This window comes from Oratosquilla oratoria, chromosome 3 (assembly GCF_046742065.1).
Source record: "Oratosquilla oratoria isolate Oo_2021 chromosome 3, ASM4674206v1, whole genome shotgun sequence".
In the NCBI taxonomy this organism is placed as follows: Eukaryota; Metazoa; Arthropoda; class Malacostraca; order Stomatopoda; family Squillidae; genus Oratosquilla; species Oratosquilla oratoria.
The window spans coordinates 81,112,209-81,130,046 of record NC_134779.1 but is presented as its reverse complement, the minus strand read 5'-3'; the positions used below and the strand labels follow the sequence as shown (position 1 = coordinate 81,130,046).

The window sequence follows — 17,838 nt, the reverse complement described above, 5'->3', positions numbered from 1 at the left end:
CAAGTTAAGCACCATGGCAGCTTGCTCACAAAACTTTACATGAATCAAGAAGGAATTTCTTCCAAATCGTGATACCTGTTAGTCAAATTAACAGAGCCAAGGTGACTCTTCAAGAATCTTTTAAACAAGTTAGCACGTTCCTTTCCAAATGTGATAAGCCACTTAGCTGGACTGGGAGGTCTCTGCACACTTTCCTTCCTTTCCTCTACCGGGTTTTCTGGATAAAAGATATCCAGGTTACGTGGTGCTCTAGCAACAAGTTGGACCAAAGATTCATTTCCTTTGGAATTGTTATAATCCAAGCAGGCAGCACCTGCATCCCGATTAGGAAGAAACTAGATCCAGACTACATACATACATATACCAAGGCTTTTCCCCCCTTACAAGGGAGGTAGCCAAAATCACTCCCACCCATTCCATCCCTGAATACACTCCACCCTTCCTCTTATCTTAGCACCTCCTGGATGACAGGTCATCCCTGCATCTTGCCCACTACCCTGGGTCAGAAGCAGTATTGCAAGACACAGCACATCCACAGCAAGGCCGCTTCATTAAATCGGCGACCCCCCCATGCATAAAAGGAGAAGACGGGGAGAAATCCCTTCGGGCTGTGTCAAATTTTGCTCACACATACTACCTCACCCCCCAATCCATTCATCACATCATCATCCATATACAACCATTCTCCATTCACCCGTCTTCTGTCCTTCCTCAACAGACATCCCCCTCTTCCCCAAAGCCCCCTTCACTCCATCCATCCAAGGACGTCCCCTCATGTTCACTCCCTCCACATCTGCCTTCCATACCTCTTTTACTAGTCTTTCTTCACTCATTCTTTCCATGTGTCCAAACCATCCTAATACTCTTTCATCAACCCTATCTCCCAACTCCCTTTCCACCCCCGTTCTTCTCCTCACCTCCTCATTTCTCACTCTATCTAGCCTAGTAATGCCCATACTTCTCAGACACCTCATCTCAAACACATTCAAACTCCTTCTCTCTTCCTCTTATGTTCCATGTTTCTGGCCCATACAGTGCTGTTGGCACAATCACTCCTTCATACAGTCTCCTCTTAGCATCCATTCCAAATGTCTATTCCTCATTACACGGAGACGGAGAGGGGGGGTCGCCAATTTAATGAAGCGGCCTTGCTGTGGATGTGCTGTGTCTTGCGACACTGCTTCTGACCCAGGGCAGTGGACAAGGGGCAGGGATGACCCGTCATCCAGGAGGTGCTAAGATGAGGGAGGGTGGAGGGGTGTGGAGTGTATTCAGGGATGGAATGGGTGGAAATGATTTTATGCCTTTCCCTTTTTGGTTACCTCCCTTGTAAGGGGGAAAAAGCCTTGGCATATGTATGTACACTCTTCAATCCACCCAGGCATTTACTCGCTTCTCTCAATCTACATTCTACCTCCACCTTTTCCTGCCATATTTGCACCCAAGTATCTTAAACTATCCACTTCCTCCAGTCGCTCTCCCTTAAAGCCACGTCCACACGGTCGAGCTGTGCCTGGTAGGGCAAAGTCTGCAGTCTATGCCCGCATAAGATGTCCACACAGCTGTCTGTGGTGGTTGGAGGGCAGTCGGACGCCAGCAGTTGTTGTGAGCGAGTGGTTCATTACAGTAAGATTACCATGGTGCGCTCCATACTTTGAAAGAAGATAGCACTATATTCTATAATAATTGGTGCCTGCATTAAAAAGAAAAACAAGAGACCGCAGAGACGTGTCTGGTGCCGGGAGTGGTTGCAGACGTGAAAGAATGGGTAGCTCTGTGACAATCCTACGTGAATTGCATGAGGAAAATGAAACTTTGTTCCGCAATTACGTGCGGATGGACATAAACAGTTTTTATATTCTTGTATCAAAAGTGGAGAGCTATATTCAGAGGCAAGAGACAAATATGAGGCAAAGCATTACACCAGCAGCACGTTTGTCTCTATTTCTGTAATCAAAACACCTTACATTCCACAGACATTCATGTGATTTATATATATCAATCGAAGTTATATTGTCTTGTCGTGACCAATATGCACTAGCACTCGGTGTGGACATGGTGTACTAATAACGTGGTAGTCAGTGGATCTGCCTACACCTTACCTCGTGCATTTGGCAGTGACGGAAGACCTCCATCCACTGCCCTCTATTGGCGCCGGGAGCCGACAGTTTGATGGTTTGCCCGCTGAAACTGCTCGTACAAGGGCAAAGCCTTCGTGCCCGACGGACACTGCTCGACCGTGTGGACGTGGCTTAAGGAAATAAAAAGATAGTAGTGTATAGAAGAGGGCTTTTGCCATTGGGCGATTGAGTGAGCGATTAATTGGCGGTCTGTACTGAGCGGGTTTGCTAACTTTGCTTGCACCTCACCTCGTGCGTTTAGCAGCAATGTCAGCCCTCCATCCATCCACTGCCCGCAAATGGTGCCGGGAACGGACAGTTTGATGGTTTGCCCGATGTCGAACAAAGCCCTCGTGCCCAGCGGGCAGTGCTCGACCGTGTGGACGTGGCTTAATACTCACTTCCAGTCTACTGCCACTTTCACCCCTTGTCATCACCTTACTTTTACCCACATTTATCTTTAGCTTTCTTCTATCACAGTCTCCCAAACTGTCACCAACTTCCTCAGTCCCTCCTCTGATCCTGCCACAAGCACAGTGTCGTCTGCAGACAACAGCTGGCTCACCTCCCACTTTTCTTTAACCATCTCCAATCCCTGACCCACTACCCTTGCATTTACCTCTCTCACTACCCCATCCATGTATAAGTTGAACAGCCAGGGCGACATTACGCATCCTTGACGAAGTCCCACCTTTACCTTGAACCACTCACTCCATTTCTAATCCTAACACAAGTTCTACTTCTCTCATAAAAACTCTCGACAGCTCCTAGAAGCTTTCCTCTTATCCCATATATCTGCATAACCTCCCAGTGCCTTTGATTGATTGATTTATAAAATTTGGCTCGAAGGCCAAGCGCCGGAGCCGGCAGGCCATTCAGCGCATAATTATCTTTTAGATAAAAATTCGAGTAAAACAGTAAAAACAAACATTCACAACATACACTCACAAGCATTCATACACAATTTTAAATTTCATAAAATAAATTGATCTTTTAAAAACTTTACAACATTCTTCACACGAGCTTCCTCCCCTAAAATTTGTTTAAAAGTTAAATTTGTTAAAAATATTTGCCCTGCGCTTATTAGAGAATGCAAAGCACTGAATTAAAGTGTTTTATTGTAAGAACTACTTGGCAAGTGGAACATTGGGGGGCCAGCCTTTCTGCTCCACTTGCCATAAAAAAATTATGAGCGATGTAGGAATGGCCAATTCTCAATCTTGTCAAAATACTTGACCTTCTGTCCAACAGTGCCTTTTTGTCTACCCTTTTGTAAGCCGTTTCCAGATCCTTAAGGGGACCGGCTGATCAAAAGATGAAAATCTTTATTAATTGGGTTATTGCACAGAAATTTATGCCAGGAGTTAAGGACACCATATACATCTTTCCTAACCCAAAAAAACTAATCTGCAACCCTTTCATGTTTTGCCCCCCCATCTCCCTTTCAAAAAAATTGATAATTTTGAAATGACTACTCCTCCTATAATAATTGCTCTACATGAATGAAATTAATATGGTGGAAAGACCTTATCCAGACCTTTAAACTAATAAGAGTGAAATTTTAGTTAAAGTAATTAGTTTGTGGAATTTTAATTTTTATATCTTTTCCCACCGTCCCCCTTCAAATAGGGAAATTTTTTTTTTTGCAAAAATTAACCCTTTCAGATATTAAAAAAAACGTTCTATTTCATCAATCAGGCAGAGACATATTGTGTGAATTTTCATTGAAACTGATTAAGAAGTTATGGAGGAGTAGAAGTTTGAAGGTATAAAACTTAGGTTTAGAGATATGGGCCGTCAAAGTTTTCACTAACTTTGAACCCCTACATACTAATATAAATAAGGGATATCATGGCATTTCCTTATTTAGCTTTTTAGGCTTGAATGTTGATTATATTTAGAATAAAATTTATTCATATTCAGTCATGTATGTTGATTAGTGCTGGGCAAATACCGCTAATTTCAATACCGGAATTACCGGTAAACAACAATGCCGTTACCGGAATTACCGGTAATTTACCGGTAAAAGACTCGTGAGGTAGTAGTGACGTCCCAAGTTCGAGTCGCCTTTATGACTTAAATCTAAACAAATTTCATCCTACTATGGTGTGTAGTCACAACTCAAGTTTTGTAACGTCGTCACTATAAAAATCCTGCGCTCCGAGTCGTTACTCCAACTCTCGTGGGCGGGGAGTAGGGAGGGGGTGCGTGTAAGGTCACAGCATTACCTCCTCTCCCTCAGTGCATAGGCCTACGCACCAATCCCCCCTCCCCCTCTCACACTCCACTTCCGTCTCTATGTAAGTGCAATTTCATACAAAGAATATATTTTTCACATAGAAACACAATTTCATAAAAGAAAAATAATTACATGCATCATTTTTACACATTACACATAAAAATTAATTTCCAAAATCACCCATTTTTCATTTAGTCAGGACAAAGTTTTTTTTTGTACAATTGAGGTTTTAAAGGTTTTGTGTGAGATGAATTGACATATGTAGGTCATTTTCATAATGTTTTTTTTTTTTTTTACCAAGTTCCTCTTATATTAGGCTCAGGAACACATAATCTCAACCCTTTGAATTTCTGTCAAAGTTTTTTCAATTGTTCATAGTTGTCATTTTTTATATTGGAATTACGTTAATTTTGTATTAGCAGGACTCTACGATCCCTATACATTATTTATATTATAGTACCTTTAAATGGACAAAAAACACACGCATATATTTTATTTTAAGGGGGTACGCGACACCTGGGGGGGTGAATTTGGTCAAGATATGGCATTTTTCAAAACTGTGTTCAAAATGTTCGTATACCACTTAGAAATAAATCCCGACAAATAATTTTCCAGCCGCGCGCAATTTAAAGGTCCTGGGTGAGGATTAAAGGGACAGATTTAAAGGCGCAACCCACACTAGAAGGAGGCGTGCCACTTAGGACCGTCAGGCGCAGCGAATAACGTTGAAATTTGATTGAATTTACACTCGCCCAGTGTATCAACGGCCAATACGATTGTGGAGGGGAAGGGAGGAAGGTGGAGGGAGAATATTTCGCCAACTTCGTGCGAAACTAAGCGTTAGTTACCGGCTAACTCTGAAAAGGGAAGTACGCATGTCTCATGAGCTCTCATTGCAATCTATTACTTTAGCTAGTACATATTACTCTTTAGTACAGTCATCATGGGTAGCAAAAAGAACAAAAGAACATCACAATGACAAAAAACAGCAGTCAAAGATGGCAAGCAGTCAAAGACGACTAAAGATCTCACCACCTCTCACTCCACCACCGCCCTCAACTGCACCTCTGTGACGGTGACAGAGGTAAAGGACAACATTAGACTAAACAATTCAAAGAGGAAGATTAAATCCAAAGAAGAAAGCAAGAGGAAAAAGATCAAGGCTATACAGGAAGAAGAAAGAAGAAGGGACATCATATGATGCTGGAGGGGGTGCCCTACCAACATAGATTGGCGAGGGGAATCTGATGAGGAAAGAGAAGGTGCCCACTACTGGAAAATAAACCTCTTTCCAATGATTTAGATACCCTGAAGACCCCCAGCAGAGAGGTTTCATATGAAGAAACCGCCAAAGGTGCAAAAAAGCAAATTATATGATGTTGTCGTCTGTGCGTCGTCACTACTGTGACATACTTATACTTTAGTTTTTTCAGCATTTTAAGTACTTATAATTAAAATATGTTGATAATTTTCACTGTACTTACTTATTATATAATAAGAATTAAGCCATGAAAAAATCAGTCAAATTGGTGGAACTATAAGCAAGTTACAGATATATTCATATTTCAAGTTGCCATATCTCCGTTCGATATTTTTCTACTTTTTTTTAATCATAAAAAATCTAATATACATTAGATTTAAATGAAACTTACAGGGAATATTACTTTTAGTAACTGCTAGGGCCGATCGTTCGAATATTTTGAATAGGATGAAAGAGTTTGGAGTAATAATGGAAACAAGAGTAAAAAAATTGTATTTTTCACGATTTTTGCCAGCCATTAAAATTGAAATGCCTGTATGCAAAAGTATAAAGGAAATTGTTCAATTACTCAATGACCGGCCCTAGGTGTGCCTACTGACTAATCATAGCCAAAATATAAAACAAATTGGTCCACGTATTATGGTGCTGCGCACTTTTAAATGTTGCTACTGGTATACGTACATGTGTACATATGTACATGTGTACATCATTCTGCTTCACCTAAAATGTAAGCAATATGGATACCTATTTACCTGAGAAGTTTCAGCTCTTTACTCTAAATATTTTAGAAAATGACCTCCAGGTGTCGCGTACCCCCTTAATTTTTTATTCTGTGTATCCATTTGGATATATGCCCACCGGAATCGCCAGCGCGCGCCACCTCCACCAATCTAGGGTAAGGCTCGCAAATATTAGTTACTTAAGACTACGCGAATAATAATTACATGCGTATCACTAACAAAATATGGTTTTTTGAATAACACGTTACCTTGCGTCGTAGAAGCCACTTCAATGGGCACAGTGTTAATCCAACAAAATCTTTGATCGTCTCTGCCCGCTTATTCTTGTCTCTGCTTTCCGTGAGTCTGTTGTGGTATACTGTATTACCTGCACCAACCCATAGCTTACATATATATCCTCGTCAGTCATCACTCGTGCGAGTCTGATAAGTGTATTTGTGAACTTGTTTGTGATTAACTCCAATACAAGTACAGTACAAATAGATTGTAACATGCAGATGGTGTCTTTCATGAGCAACTGCGTACATTTATGTAAATATGCATATATTAATAAACATTAAATGTAAAGTTAAATATGAAGATCTGGCAAGTGTGGAAACAGTGTCTCTCCAATCTCCCCGTTCTGTGAGCTTTCATGCCCGTTCTACAAACTTTACAACGTGCCTTATTTCCATCCTCTTTCACTTCCGCTAACCATTTCTTAAACAGGGGATCCTTTAACCAGGCAGACTGAAAAGTTTTCGAGTAGTTTGACCACCTCTTCATTTCTAGGTCACATAGGCTGACTAATCGAATACGTACATATTGCACTGAACCTCTGCGGGCCGAGATGCGAACAAAACGATCTAGCACGTCTGTTAATTTTCATATTCGAATACGTACATTTCGTACTGTGCATCTGTGGGCCGAGAAGGGAGCAGGACGATCTAGCACGTTGAATACGTTCCTGTTAATTTTCATCCTACGTAGGGCCGTCAGTACTGTCACTCAGTACCACCAAGCCGAAACGTGCTTACCGCTCTCTGAGTATTATGGGATAGCTTATCGGTTAACGGAGCCTAAACGGTAGCAGATTTTTTGCTGGTAAGCTACCGTCAAGGTTGTTACCGATAAAACCTGTAACTACCGGTAGCTGCCCACCACTACCGTCACTCAGTACCACCAAGCCGAGACGTGCCTACCGCTCCACGAGTGTTTGGTATAGCTTATCGGTTAACGGAATCTTAACGGTAGCAGAATTATTGCCGGTAAGCTACCGTCAAGGCTGTTACCGATAAAACCGGTAACTTTACCGGTAGCTGCCCACCACTAATGTTGATGTCCAGTCATATAATCCTCTGTCTTCTGGTCCCCACCTGCATTTTAGGCAGGTTATTACATTAGGGTGTCATAGCTTGCTTACTTTGTAATTCTTGCCTTTTCCTAGCTTCCTGAAGGTGTTTGGTTTGCTTGCGAGGACATGGCATCTCAAAAATAGTATAACAGCTTGTCAAATGACGAAAGGATTGATGGTGGCTTGCAGTGGAGTGTATCACTCAATTTTTTTCTACTGTTTATCGCTTTCTGAAGCATCTACCCATTCTGGGGTCTATATATAACCTCTGGTACAGAGACAGAGTTGCCAGAAGTCACTAGGAATAGCAATCATTACAAATTATTGTTATTTATTGCAACAATATATATATTGTAGTGACCAATACGTATCATAGGGCCGAGATGGGGGGAGGGGGTTTATTTGCCATAACTACGAAAATAAGTCGAATTTTGATTAAATACTCCACATACACTGTCGATTGCCATACGCAGATGTAGAAATTTTTTCCCAGTTTTTAATTGTTTTCCCAATTTTCATCGATTCTTGACCAGCCGGTCCCCTTAAAGGCCCAAAAAACATCCTTCCCCTTTCCTATAGCTTTCTCACACATTTGTGTTACCACAAAGATCTAATCTACACAACCTCTACCCATTCTAAATCCACACTGTTCCTCTCCTAATCCTCTCATGAGCATCAAGCCTTCAAAACTACACTTAAGCTAATCCCTCTGAAACTACTACACTCACACTATACAGGCACGCCTCCAGTCTTCCGGCACTCTACAATCTCTCCAGCAAACATTGAATAACCACACCAGCCAGTCCATCACTATACCTCCTTTTTTAAGACATTCTGCATGGCATCCATCCAGACCAGGTGCCTTACCTGCTTTCATCTTATCTGCATTCACTTCATCCTTCCTTAGTTCTCCTCCATTTCCCACTGCAATTATCTTTCCCTCCTTCACATTTAGCAACTCCTTTAAATATTCTGCACATCTTCCCCTTACTGCCTTCTCTTCCATTATCATCTCTCCATCTGCACCTTTTCTTCTCTACTTAATTTCTTTCCAAAACATCCTTTTATTACTTTCAGAATTTTGTCATACTCTTACCCACTTCACATCTGCTCTCCTTTACCTTTTGCTTTACTTCACTTTTCTTTGTACCTCTCATATGACTCCCTCGTCCTATTTTGTAACTAATCTGTGAAAGCTCGCTTCTACCTTTTTTGTTTCATCCCACCATTCACTACCCTTCCTTCTATTTCCTCCTGTCCTTATTCCACACACCATCCCCATTCCTCCTCGTTTAGGAATGTCCCCTGTGGGGCTACAAGAAGGATGTCCCACTCCCCATCTCTTACGATCCAAGTGGAAATACTTGGCAGCAGTATTCTTTTCCCCCACCACAGACTAGCCAAGCCTTACAGTTGTCAGTCAGTTTAACCCTCTCTTTAATTGGTCCAAATTTACAGAACTCCATTCAAATTGTAAGTTTTGCACCAACAGAATTATGTCAATGAAGTCTAAGTTTCATTGCCGAAATCTTTTTCAAGCCTTAGTCAACAACTGGGAGTTTTACTTTTGCCGAGCATTATCGTCAACATTAGAATCAGCAATATTAGGAGAGGGATCGGGAGGTTTAGGAGGAAGATCGTGGTGGTTTAGAATAGTTTGAACAGCCATGATTGATGTTTATAGGGCCACACCATATATCAAGATCAATACATAGAGGATACTGCAGTTCCTGATGCCTCAAGCGATAAAAGTCTCTGCAGAGTTGGGGAGTTCTGGAAACAACTATTTACACATGCAGGGCCACGAATACCAGAACCTTCCTTTAAAAGTATTCAAGATGGAGAAAAAAGGCAAGCAGGGTAGGGATAGGGGAATTCACAAAGGAAAAGGGTGGGGGACTCCCTATCTATTCACTACCCCATAACTGTCATAGGGCGAGGGTGGCAAATCCTATGAGCATTCCAGTCCATGGTCAAAGACAAGTTAGGGTTGCCAACAAAAGTCCGTTGGCTCAGATTTTGACTAGTAGCTTATGACTGACCTCTCCAGCATGGTTGCACCAGGCTGGCATGGGCTGATGCTCAGCCCATTCTTGCTACACGCAAGCCACCACCCCCCCAATCTAAGTACTGGGTCATGGAGGTTCTATGCCTTTTTTCTTTTTTGGCTACCCTCCCTGTAAGAGGGTAAAATGCCTTTGATATATGCATGTATCCAAACACCTGTATGAAGTACTGTATTACTTCACATTTTTCTTCGACAACCCTACCATTCGTAAACAAGGTGCCCCTTTAGTGCATCTAAATACCAACGGCATCTCCCTGTTTATAATGGAGGTGGCCAGCCAAGCCATTTACCCACTTTCACACAATATTTCCTTCTCATCTTAGCCTGTCTTGGATGACAAGCCATAAAATGGAAGAACAAATAATTTTCTAGTTTATTGATCCAGTCTATTGTGTCATCTTCCTACCTGTCCATTAACCAGTTTGATTATTGATCTATGAATTTACAAGTTGTAGTATACAGATAAGAAATAACACTTAGAATCCTTCAGCCTCCTCTTAAGTTAATAGCCTCAAATCTACGTATTGTTCCAACCTGGTTTGCATCCTTAATTTCAAGTAATCATTCAGTAATTAGACAATTTTATATTGCCCTGATATCACTTTTTAAGGAATTCCAAACATGTGGTCCTAGAGGGCAAAATTTGTTTCTTCATACCCTTTGACATGCAGTTCTGATTTCTGGTGACTGGAAGTTAGATACATGTGGCCCTAGCTACTAAACTTTGGGAAGAATGAAATACAAAGTTAACTTCAGAATTTATTAATCTGAATGTACCTGAAATAAAAACAAAACCATATTAATGACATTAACAAGGACATTTGGGAATGGATGAAAAGAGATTGTATGAAGGAGTAATTGTGGCAAGACCATTTTAGGGGGCAAACATGGAACATAAGGAAGTTTAAAGATGTCAAGAGATGAAATGCTCCGAGAAACATTGTAGGGGTTACTAGGTTGGATAGTGTAGGAAATATGGGAGGTGAGGGGCAGATAGGAGTTGGGAGATTGGCTTTGACATGCGGAGAGAACAAGTGAAGATTAGTAAGAGGTGTGGAAGGAGTGAACATGAGGGGCAACCAAGAATGATATGGATGATACAGTAAAAGGTGCATTGGGAAAGAGGGGAATGTCTTGAGGAAAGGTGAAGACTGATAGGGGTGAGTGGAGAATGTTGTGCGGATGATGCCGTGATGCATGGAAGGGAGTGAGGGAGGGATGGGGATTAAGGGAGTATGTGTGGTGAATGGGAGTGGAGTATGCAGGGATGAAATGGGTGTGTGGATTTGTCTTTGACTACCTCCCTTGCAAAGGGGAAAATGTCATTTGTATATATTGATAAATTAGATAAATTTATTCCATTAGTCTATTAACAATATTAAATAAAAATTAACTGAAGTCATCATACCATGCAAGCTTATTCCTCGCCGTCATCATCATCTTCATCATCATTGTTGATATTGAAGTAGCGCAGCTCATATGAATCCTTTTGGGAAGGAGGGGCAACTACTCTCAACCAGTCCCTCAAATTATTCTTCTTCAGGTACTTCTTTGTCAAATACTTCAAGTACCTGCAAATGTAATAATACAAACCATAAAAATACACGCAAAACCCAACTTAATAACTTAACCTGAATATCTACATTCACTAAATCTTCAATTAGAAAACATTTTGCTGTCGATCCTACAACTTTCATACTATTTAGGAGCCACAAAATTCAGTGAGGAAGTCAATCTACTATAGCTACTAGTTTTAACACCAGAACAGCACACACCTTTTAGAGAATGGGATTTCTGATGTCAATGTTATCTTGTTCTTGTTCCGCTCAAGGGAAACCTGGTTGCCAAAGTTATTGGTTTTGCCCTGAACCTTGATGCGCTCCATCAAGAACTTTTCCTGTAATTCAGAAATAGCACGTCATAGGGAAGGTCACCCTACATGTGCAGTTAGGGAATGTGACCCTAACCAAGAGTCATGACTAACATTTTAATATACACAATGTAATCAAACACCCAAATGAAAAGGGAAAAATGCCACCTTCCCATAAAGCAAAGTGCACAAATCAACACCAACTTCAGGAGGAGGAGGAGGAGGAGGAGGAGGAGGAGAAGAGCATTCATACTTACAAAATCACCTGGGTTCATGATACCATCTTCAACAGGTTGGCGGCAATCAATGTGATATTTCAACTGCAACTTCTTCTTCCCCTTCCGCTGCCCCTTCTGCACCTGTTTCTTTGTGGGTCTTGCCGCCTGGAAAATTAAGGAAAAAATTCTCTTCACACACCTGCATAGCAAAGCATCCCAATCTAAAACATAAACCAAGGGTTTCTTTATCCTTGTTATGCTGATAGCCAAAATAAAGGCACCCACCACCCATTTTACTCACCTTAGTTCCCCATGTATGGGGAGTCATCCCTGTTTAATGTCCAGGTCAAAAACAAGGCTACTTCAGTGACACCCCCTCCCCCTCATGAAGAAAAATAACATTCTGGCTACATCAAAATTTCATCTACACCACCACTCCACCTCTCCTTCAACAGACACCCCTCTTGCTCAAAGCCCCTTTCACCCCATCTATCCATCTGTTGTACCTTCAAGTTCACCCCATCCACCTCTTGCTTTCCACACTTATTTTGCCAATCTGCATTTGTTCTTTCCGTGTCCAAACCATCTTTCAGCAATTCATCTGGTATCTCCTTTTCCACCCGTTATCCTAATTGTTCACTATCCAACCTTGTAATCCCTACCATACTTCTCACTTCATCTCAAACAGTGATGAAATGTTGGAAGTATGGTAGGGGTTACACTCATTCCATCCACTCAACAATTGATCTTCCCCTAGCTCACTCCATCCACTTCAGTAGCGACATATTTTGATAGCTCTCCAACTAAATTTGTTTATCTTCATCCTCGAAACTAAATTTCTAGTTCTTTAAAATTACTTTCCTTAACCCCTTCAATATGAGCTAAAATCTTGTGGGCAGCATTAGCTGCCAGACGTGCAATGTTGTGTCATAATACTCGCATTATAAAAAATAGTCACCGCTGCATTAATCGTTTTCTCTTTCACAGGTGAATTTTGATAACTACAGGTACAACTACAAAAAATATAATCAAGACGCCGACGTCGGTATCCTCGTGTACCCACTTGCTCCTCATGACACCTACGTAGGCGTCACCATAGGGAAGGAGTTAAATTACAAGTTTGTGATCCATACAGAGCCATGGTGCTCCATGGGTACAGATTACCTTTGGTAACTCTCCAAATACCAAATCTTAACATTTGTTACCCAAACACCATCTTGCTTTACTATACAAATCCCTCCACATCTACTCTATTCACTAGCATACAAATCCTCCATCTTGCCCATCAGAAACCTAGTTTCTATTGGTGGCAGACCAGAAACCTCTCAATCTTTACTGACTGGCACAAACCCATAGAAAGGTGTGGAGGAAGTTAAATTTCTATTTCATGTATTAAAGTTAAAAATATTTAATTTTCTAACACTATATTGCGTAGGTATATACATATATCAGGGACTTTTCCCCCATACAAGGGAGGTAGCCAAAAAGTTAAAGGCATAAAATCATTCCCACCCATTCCATCCCTAAACACACTCCACTCCCTCTCTTACCTTAGCTCCTCCTGGATGACGGGTCATCCCTGCACCTCGTCCACTGCCCTAGGTCAGAAGCAGTGTCGCAAGACACAGCACATCTACAGCAAGGCCACTTCATTAAATCGGCGACCCGCCCTCTCAGTCCCCCCATGCATAAAAGGAGAAGGCGGGGAGAAATCCCTTCGGGCTGCGTCAAATTTTGCTCACACATACCACATACTACCTCATCCCCCTGCCCACTCCACCTCATTCATCACATCATCCATATATCCATTCTCCATTCACCTGTCCTTCCTCAACAGACATTCCCCTCTTCCCCAAAGCCCCCTTCACCCCATCCGAGGATGCCCCCACATGTTCACTCCCTCCACATCTGCCTTCCATACCTCTTTTACTAATCTTTCTTCACTCATCCTTTCCATGTGTCCAAACCATCCTAATACTCTTTCATCAACCCTATCTTCCAACTCCCTTTTCACCCTTCTCCTCATTTCTCACTCTATCTAACCTAGTAACCCCCATCATACTTCTCAGACACCTCATCTCAAACTCCTCTCTATGTTCAATGTTTCTGCCCCATACAGTGCTGTTGGCACAATCACTCCATATAGTCTCCTCTTAGCATCAATTCCCAAATGTCTACTCCTCATTACACTCTTCAATCTACCAAGGCATTTACTCGCTTCTCTCAATCTACATTCTACCTCCACCTTTGCACCCAAGCATCTAAAACTCTCCACTTCCTCCAGTCGCTCTCCTTTTATGCTCACTTCCAGTCTATTGCCACTTTAATCCCTTGTACATTTCATCACCTTACTTTTACCCACATTTATCTTTAGCTTTCTTCCATCACATACTCTCCCAAACGGTCACCAACTTCCTCAATCCCACCTCCGTAGATGACAACTAAAATAACAATAGGAGGCATTTAACTTGACCCCTTTGAGCATGGGAGCAGACAGGGAAAATGAGCGGAGAAGGGTTTTACATGGATATTTTGATGCAGCCCAAAGGGATTTCAACTCCTCTCCATTCTCCACTCTGGGGTGGGGTTAGATAACTAGATAAGTGAAGCAGCCTTGCTGTGGATGTGCTGCATCTTGATGCATTCCCTGTGACCTGGGCAGTGGGCAACAGACAGCAATGACCATAGATTCACAAGGAGCCAAGATGAAAGGGAAACAAAGGTGGATGGGAGTGGAGAGGGTGTGTGCCTCAGACTTGGCTACCTCCCTTACAAGTGGGCAGAAGCCCCTTTTTACAGATTTAAAATGTTCACAATACTGGTAAACATGGCAAGAATTGCAGCTGTGAAACCTATTAATCTGTATCACTTTTATTTGGGATTCAAAGTATTCAATGATGAGAGCTATCCAATAATGCAGGTAAGAATTGCAGCTATGAGAATGCCAAACATCTGAATAATACAGGAACTGGGATCAGCAAATTGATATCAAAGTCCCTATTCCTAGATGGATATTTTAGTTGTGCACACCTACACAATATAGCATTACAAAATTTAATTTGTAAATTAAAACAGTGATATGTGATTTTGTCAGAAATAAAAATTGCCACAAGCATATCTACCAACAAAGCCACTAGGATAGGGTATGGACACCATTTTGTAGTCTGTCCAGTCCAGTCAGATGATTTTCACATTGTGGGCCAAGTATTCTCCAACTTCAGGTGACATTAATAAGTGCCGTTATAAAAACAATAGTTGAGGACACTAGTTTCTGCCGTCTGTTAATTGCCCGATGTACAACAATAATCAGGCCGTCATCATCAGTGATGACCCGGATGATCTTCAGAATTTGAGGTACCGAATTACTAAATATAGGTTAGAATAGACAAATTTATCATAATTTCTTTAACCTCTGCATCTATTAAAATGATCATGGTGCATCATTCAACAGCTGTGACTTTGTAAATGGGTTTTAGCAATTTTTATTGATTTCTGCCATGAGAACTCCATATGTTTATGTTTTATAATTTACAAAATTATTAATTTTCTATGCTATCGCATAGGTGTGCACAACTAAGATTTTACAGATATTTGTTCAATTTCTTTACAATTCTGTGACAATGATATCACTAAGCATGAAACTCAGTTTGCCCAATAGCCCTTGACCATTTGAAAGAGAAAAAAAAAAACTGGTTGGCATATTACTTGTAAAGAAATTAGATTGAATAATAAAAATTACATGAATTTAGTACTCAAGGCATTTCCAAAGTATAGATCTGCACTTATGTTACAGAATTTTCAACAGCAACAGTAACTGAGTATATGAAAATGTGGTCAATTTATAGTTTCATCCAACCAACAATTTTGTGGCTTGTTTCTAGTGAGAAATGTTGTAATATTTCTGCCGCAAATGTATACTTCAAGTAATTATTTGAAGTTATGCACTTATGCCTACATCTCCCCAGCGATCTGGGGGGACCTATGGGAAATTGGGTTTTTGGATGAGGGCACTAATAAATCGTGTAATGCACATTGCAAAACAGGTATAAAATGAACAAGAACACAATGTTAAAAAAAAAAAAAAAAAAAACTTCGAGGTCCGGAGTGTGGTCGGCTAAAGCGAGCAGTAGCCATGTTTGTTTACTAAGTTACCAACAATTTGAAATATTTGTCGTTATATACACTACATTTAGCAAAGGCCACTCCACCTGCACAGGAGTTGCTAACCGTAAACTAACGTAACCTAAGCAAACCTATCCTAACCGAACAGAAGATGATAAGAATGTAACCTAACCAAACCTAATGGTTAGGTTACATATTAGTTTACAATTGGCTACTCCTGTGTGTATGGAGTGGCCTTCGCTAAATGTAGCAGATATAGCAACAAATATTTTGCATTATTGGTAAACAAACATCATAACATGGCTACCTCTCACGTCAGCCAACCACACTCCGGACCTCAAGGTGAAATTTATATATATTTTTTTAAATATATTTTCTGTGTTCTTGTTAATTCTATATCTGTTTTGCATCGTGCATTACTCGATCTATTGGTGCTCCCCACCCAAAACCCCGATCTCCCACAGGTCTCCAGAGATCATTGGGAAGATGTAGGCACAAGGGCATAATTTCAATAATTACTTGAAAAGTATGTATTTGTGACATTATGTACACCATCGTTAATACTACATCTCGCCAGAAACAAAGCCACATCAAAATAGTTGGTTGGGTGAAACTATAAATTGTCCGAAAAGGTTAGGGTACCAAGGTACCTACATAATTTGGTTACTAAGATTAGGTATGGAGCATTGAACAACTCTTGCTAAGTTTTCCGGATTCTGTAACTAACCAATCCCTTTGTGGGCAGGATTAACTATTTTTGTACCATGTCTAAGACTAAGTCAATGGTCATTAATCCCACTGATGACCCAAAACTTGCAGATTAATCATACAATTGATAAATTTGCTAGAAGTCGTAATGGTATACAATAATGCAGCAGTAACATGCATCAGTAGTCCGGGAAGCTAAATCATTTAGCTTATTTAGTATCGTTTAGTAGTCTTGTGCAAAAAGGTGGTGGGGTTTCATTTACTAAATGCAACCCCATCACCTTTTTATGTTTTGCACAAGACTAAATACTTCTAAAGCTTGCTAAACACGCTTAACAAAAATTCACAAGACAATACTTCTAAAGCTTGCTAAACACGCTTAACAAAAATTCTAAAAAACCTATTACAAGTACTAAAATTTAAGAAGGGGAACGCTTTCAAACACGGTTGGTCATTCTGCAGATGTAAATACCGCCGGCCACTAAGAATTCATTATATTCCGAAGACAAAATATCATACGTGTTAATTATTACCAGTGATCTGTGGTCATTTGAGTACAAGTGTTCTTTTTCCGACCCGAGGAAGCCTATCTATTGCACATCATAAACGGGAATGTCGATGTGTACGATTCAACATCATGAACATGGTCCAAGTTAACACGTGTATCTTAAATAACTACATAACCTGCGCTTCCATCCACTAACAATTGGTTAAACGTATCATTATAGTATAACAACTGTTTCAGAAACTAAATTAAACAATATGAATATTCCCAACACAAATGCAATCAAATTTCATTCACAATATTCTTAACTTACGTTCGTCATGGTTGCGGTCTAGAAGCGAAGAGAGTTCGTGTAGGATTGGTGACAAGTACAAGTAATGAACGCAGATCCACACATAAAATATTTGCTTGAGCCCAAAATTGATTATTTGACTTTTGAGATGCCATAAAATGTATTTTAAAATTAATTATTTGTATTTATTTTGTAGATATATTACAAAATATTGTATAGAGGAGTCTAACTTTCCAAAACAGCAAACACAAAAAGGCGGAAATTTTAAACTATTGGCGGCAAACAGCTATATATCTTCCTAAACGTTCACTATAAACCCACTATCGGAGAAATAATAACGGAAAATACAGGGAAACTGTATA

At 40.6% G+C, this 17,838-nt stretch overlaps 1 protein-coding gene across 1 annotated transcript; it reads right to left on the bottom strand.

The window, feature by feature from the left end:
• Positions 1 to 10,507: 10,507 nt before the first annotated feature.
• On the bottom strand, positions 10,508 to 17,607 carry LOC143024164 (large ribosomal subunit protein eL22-like). Its single transcript, XM_076182965.1, has 5 exons — positions 17,498 to 17,607; positions 11,889 to 12,014; positions 11,537 to 11,658; positions 11,170 to 11,332; positions 10,508 to 10,538 (listed from the first exon to the last, which is right to left on the bottom strand). Exons 1-4 carry the CDS (start codon positions 17,504 to 17,506, stop codon positions 11,179 to 11,181), a joined length of 411 nt encoding a protein of 136 aa, XP_076039080.1. The 5' UTR covers positions 17,507 to 17,607; the 3' UTR covers positions 10,508 to 10,538; positions 11,170 to 11,178.
• Positions 17,608 to 17,838: the final 231 nt, after the last annotated feature.

Coding starts and splice junctions, on each gene's coding strand:
- LOC143024164 (XM_076182965.1), bottom strand. Junction 11,659..11,888: donor TCATGAACCCAGGTGATTTT/GTAAGTATGAAT, acceptor TCTGAATTACAG/GAAAAGTTCTTGATGGAGCG. Junction 11,333..11,536: donor GAAATCCCATTCTCTAAAAG/GTGTGTGCTGTT, acceptor TTACATTTGCAG/GTACTTGAAGTATTTGACAA.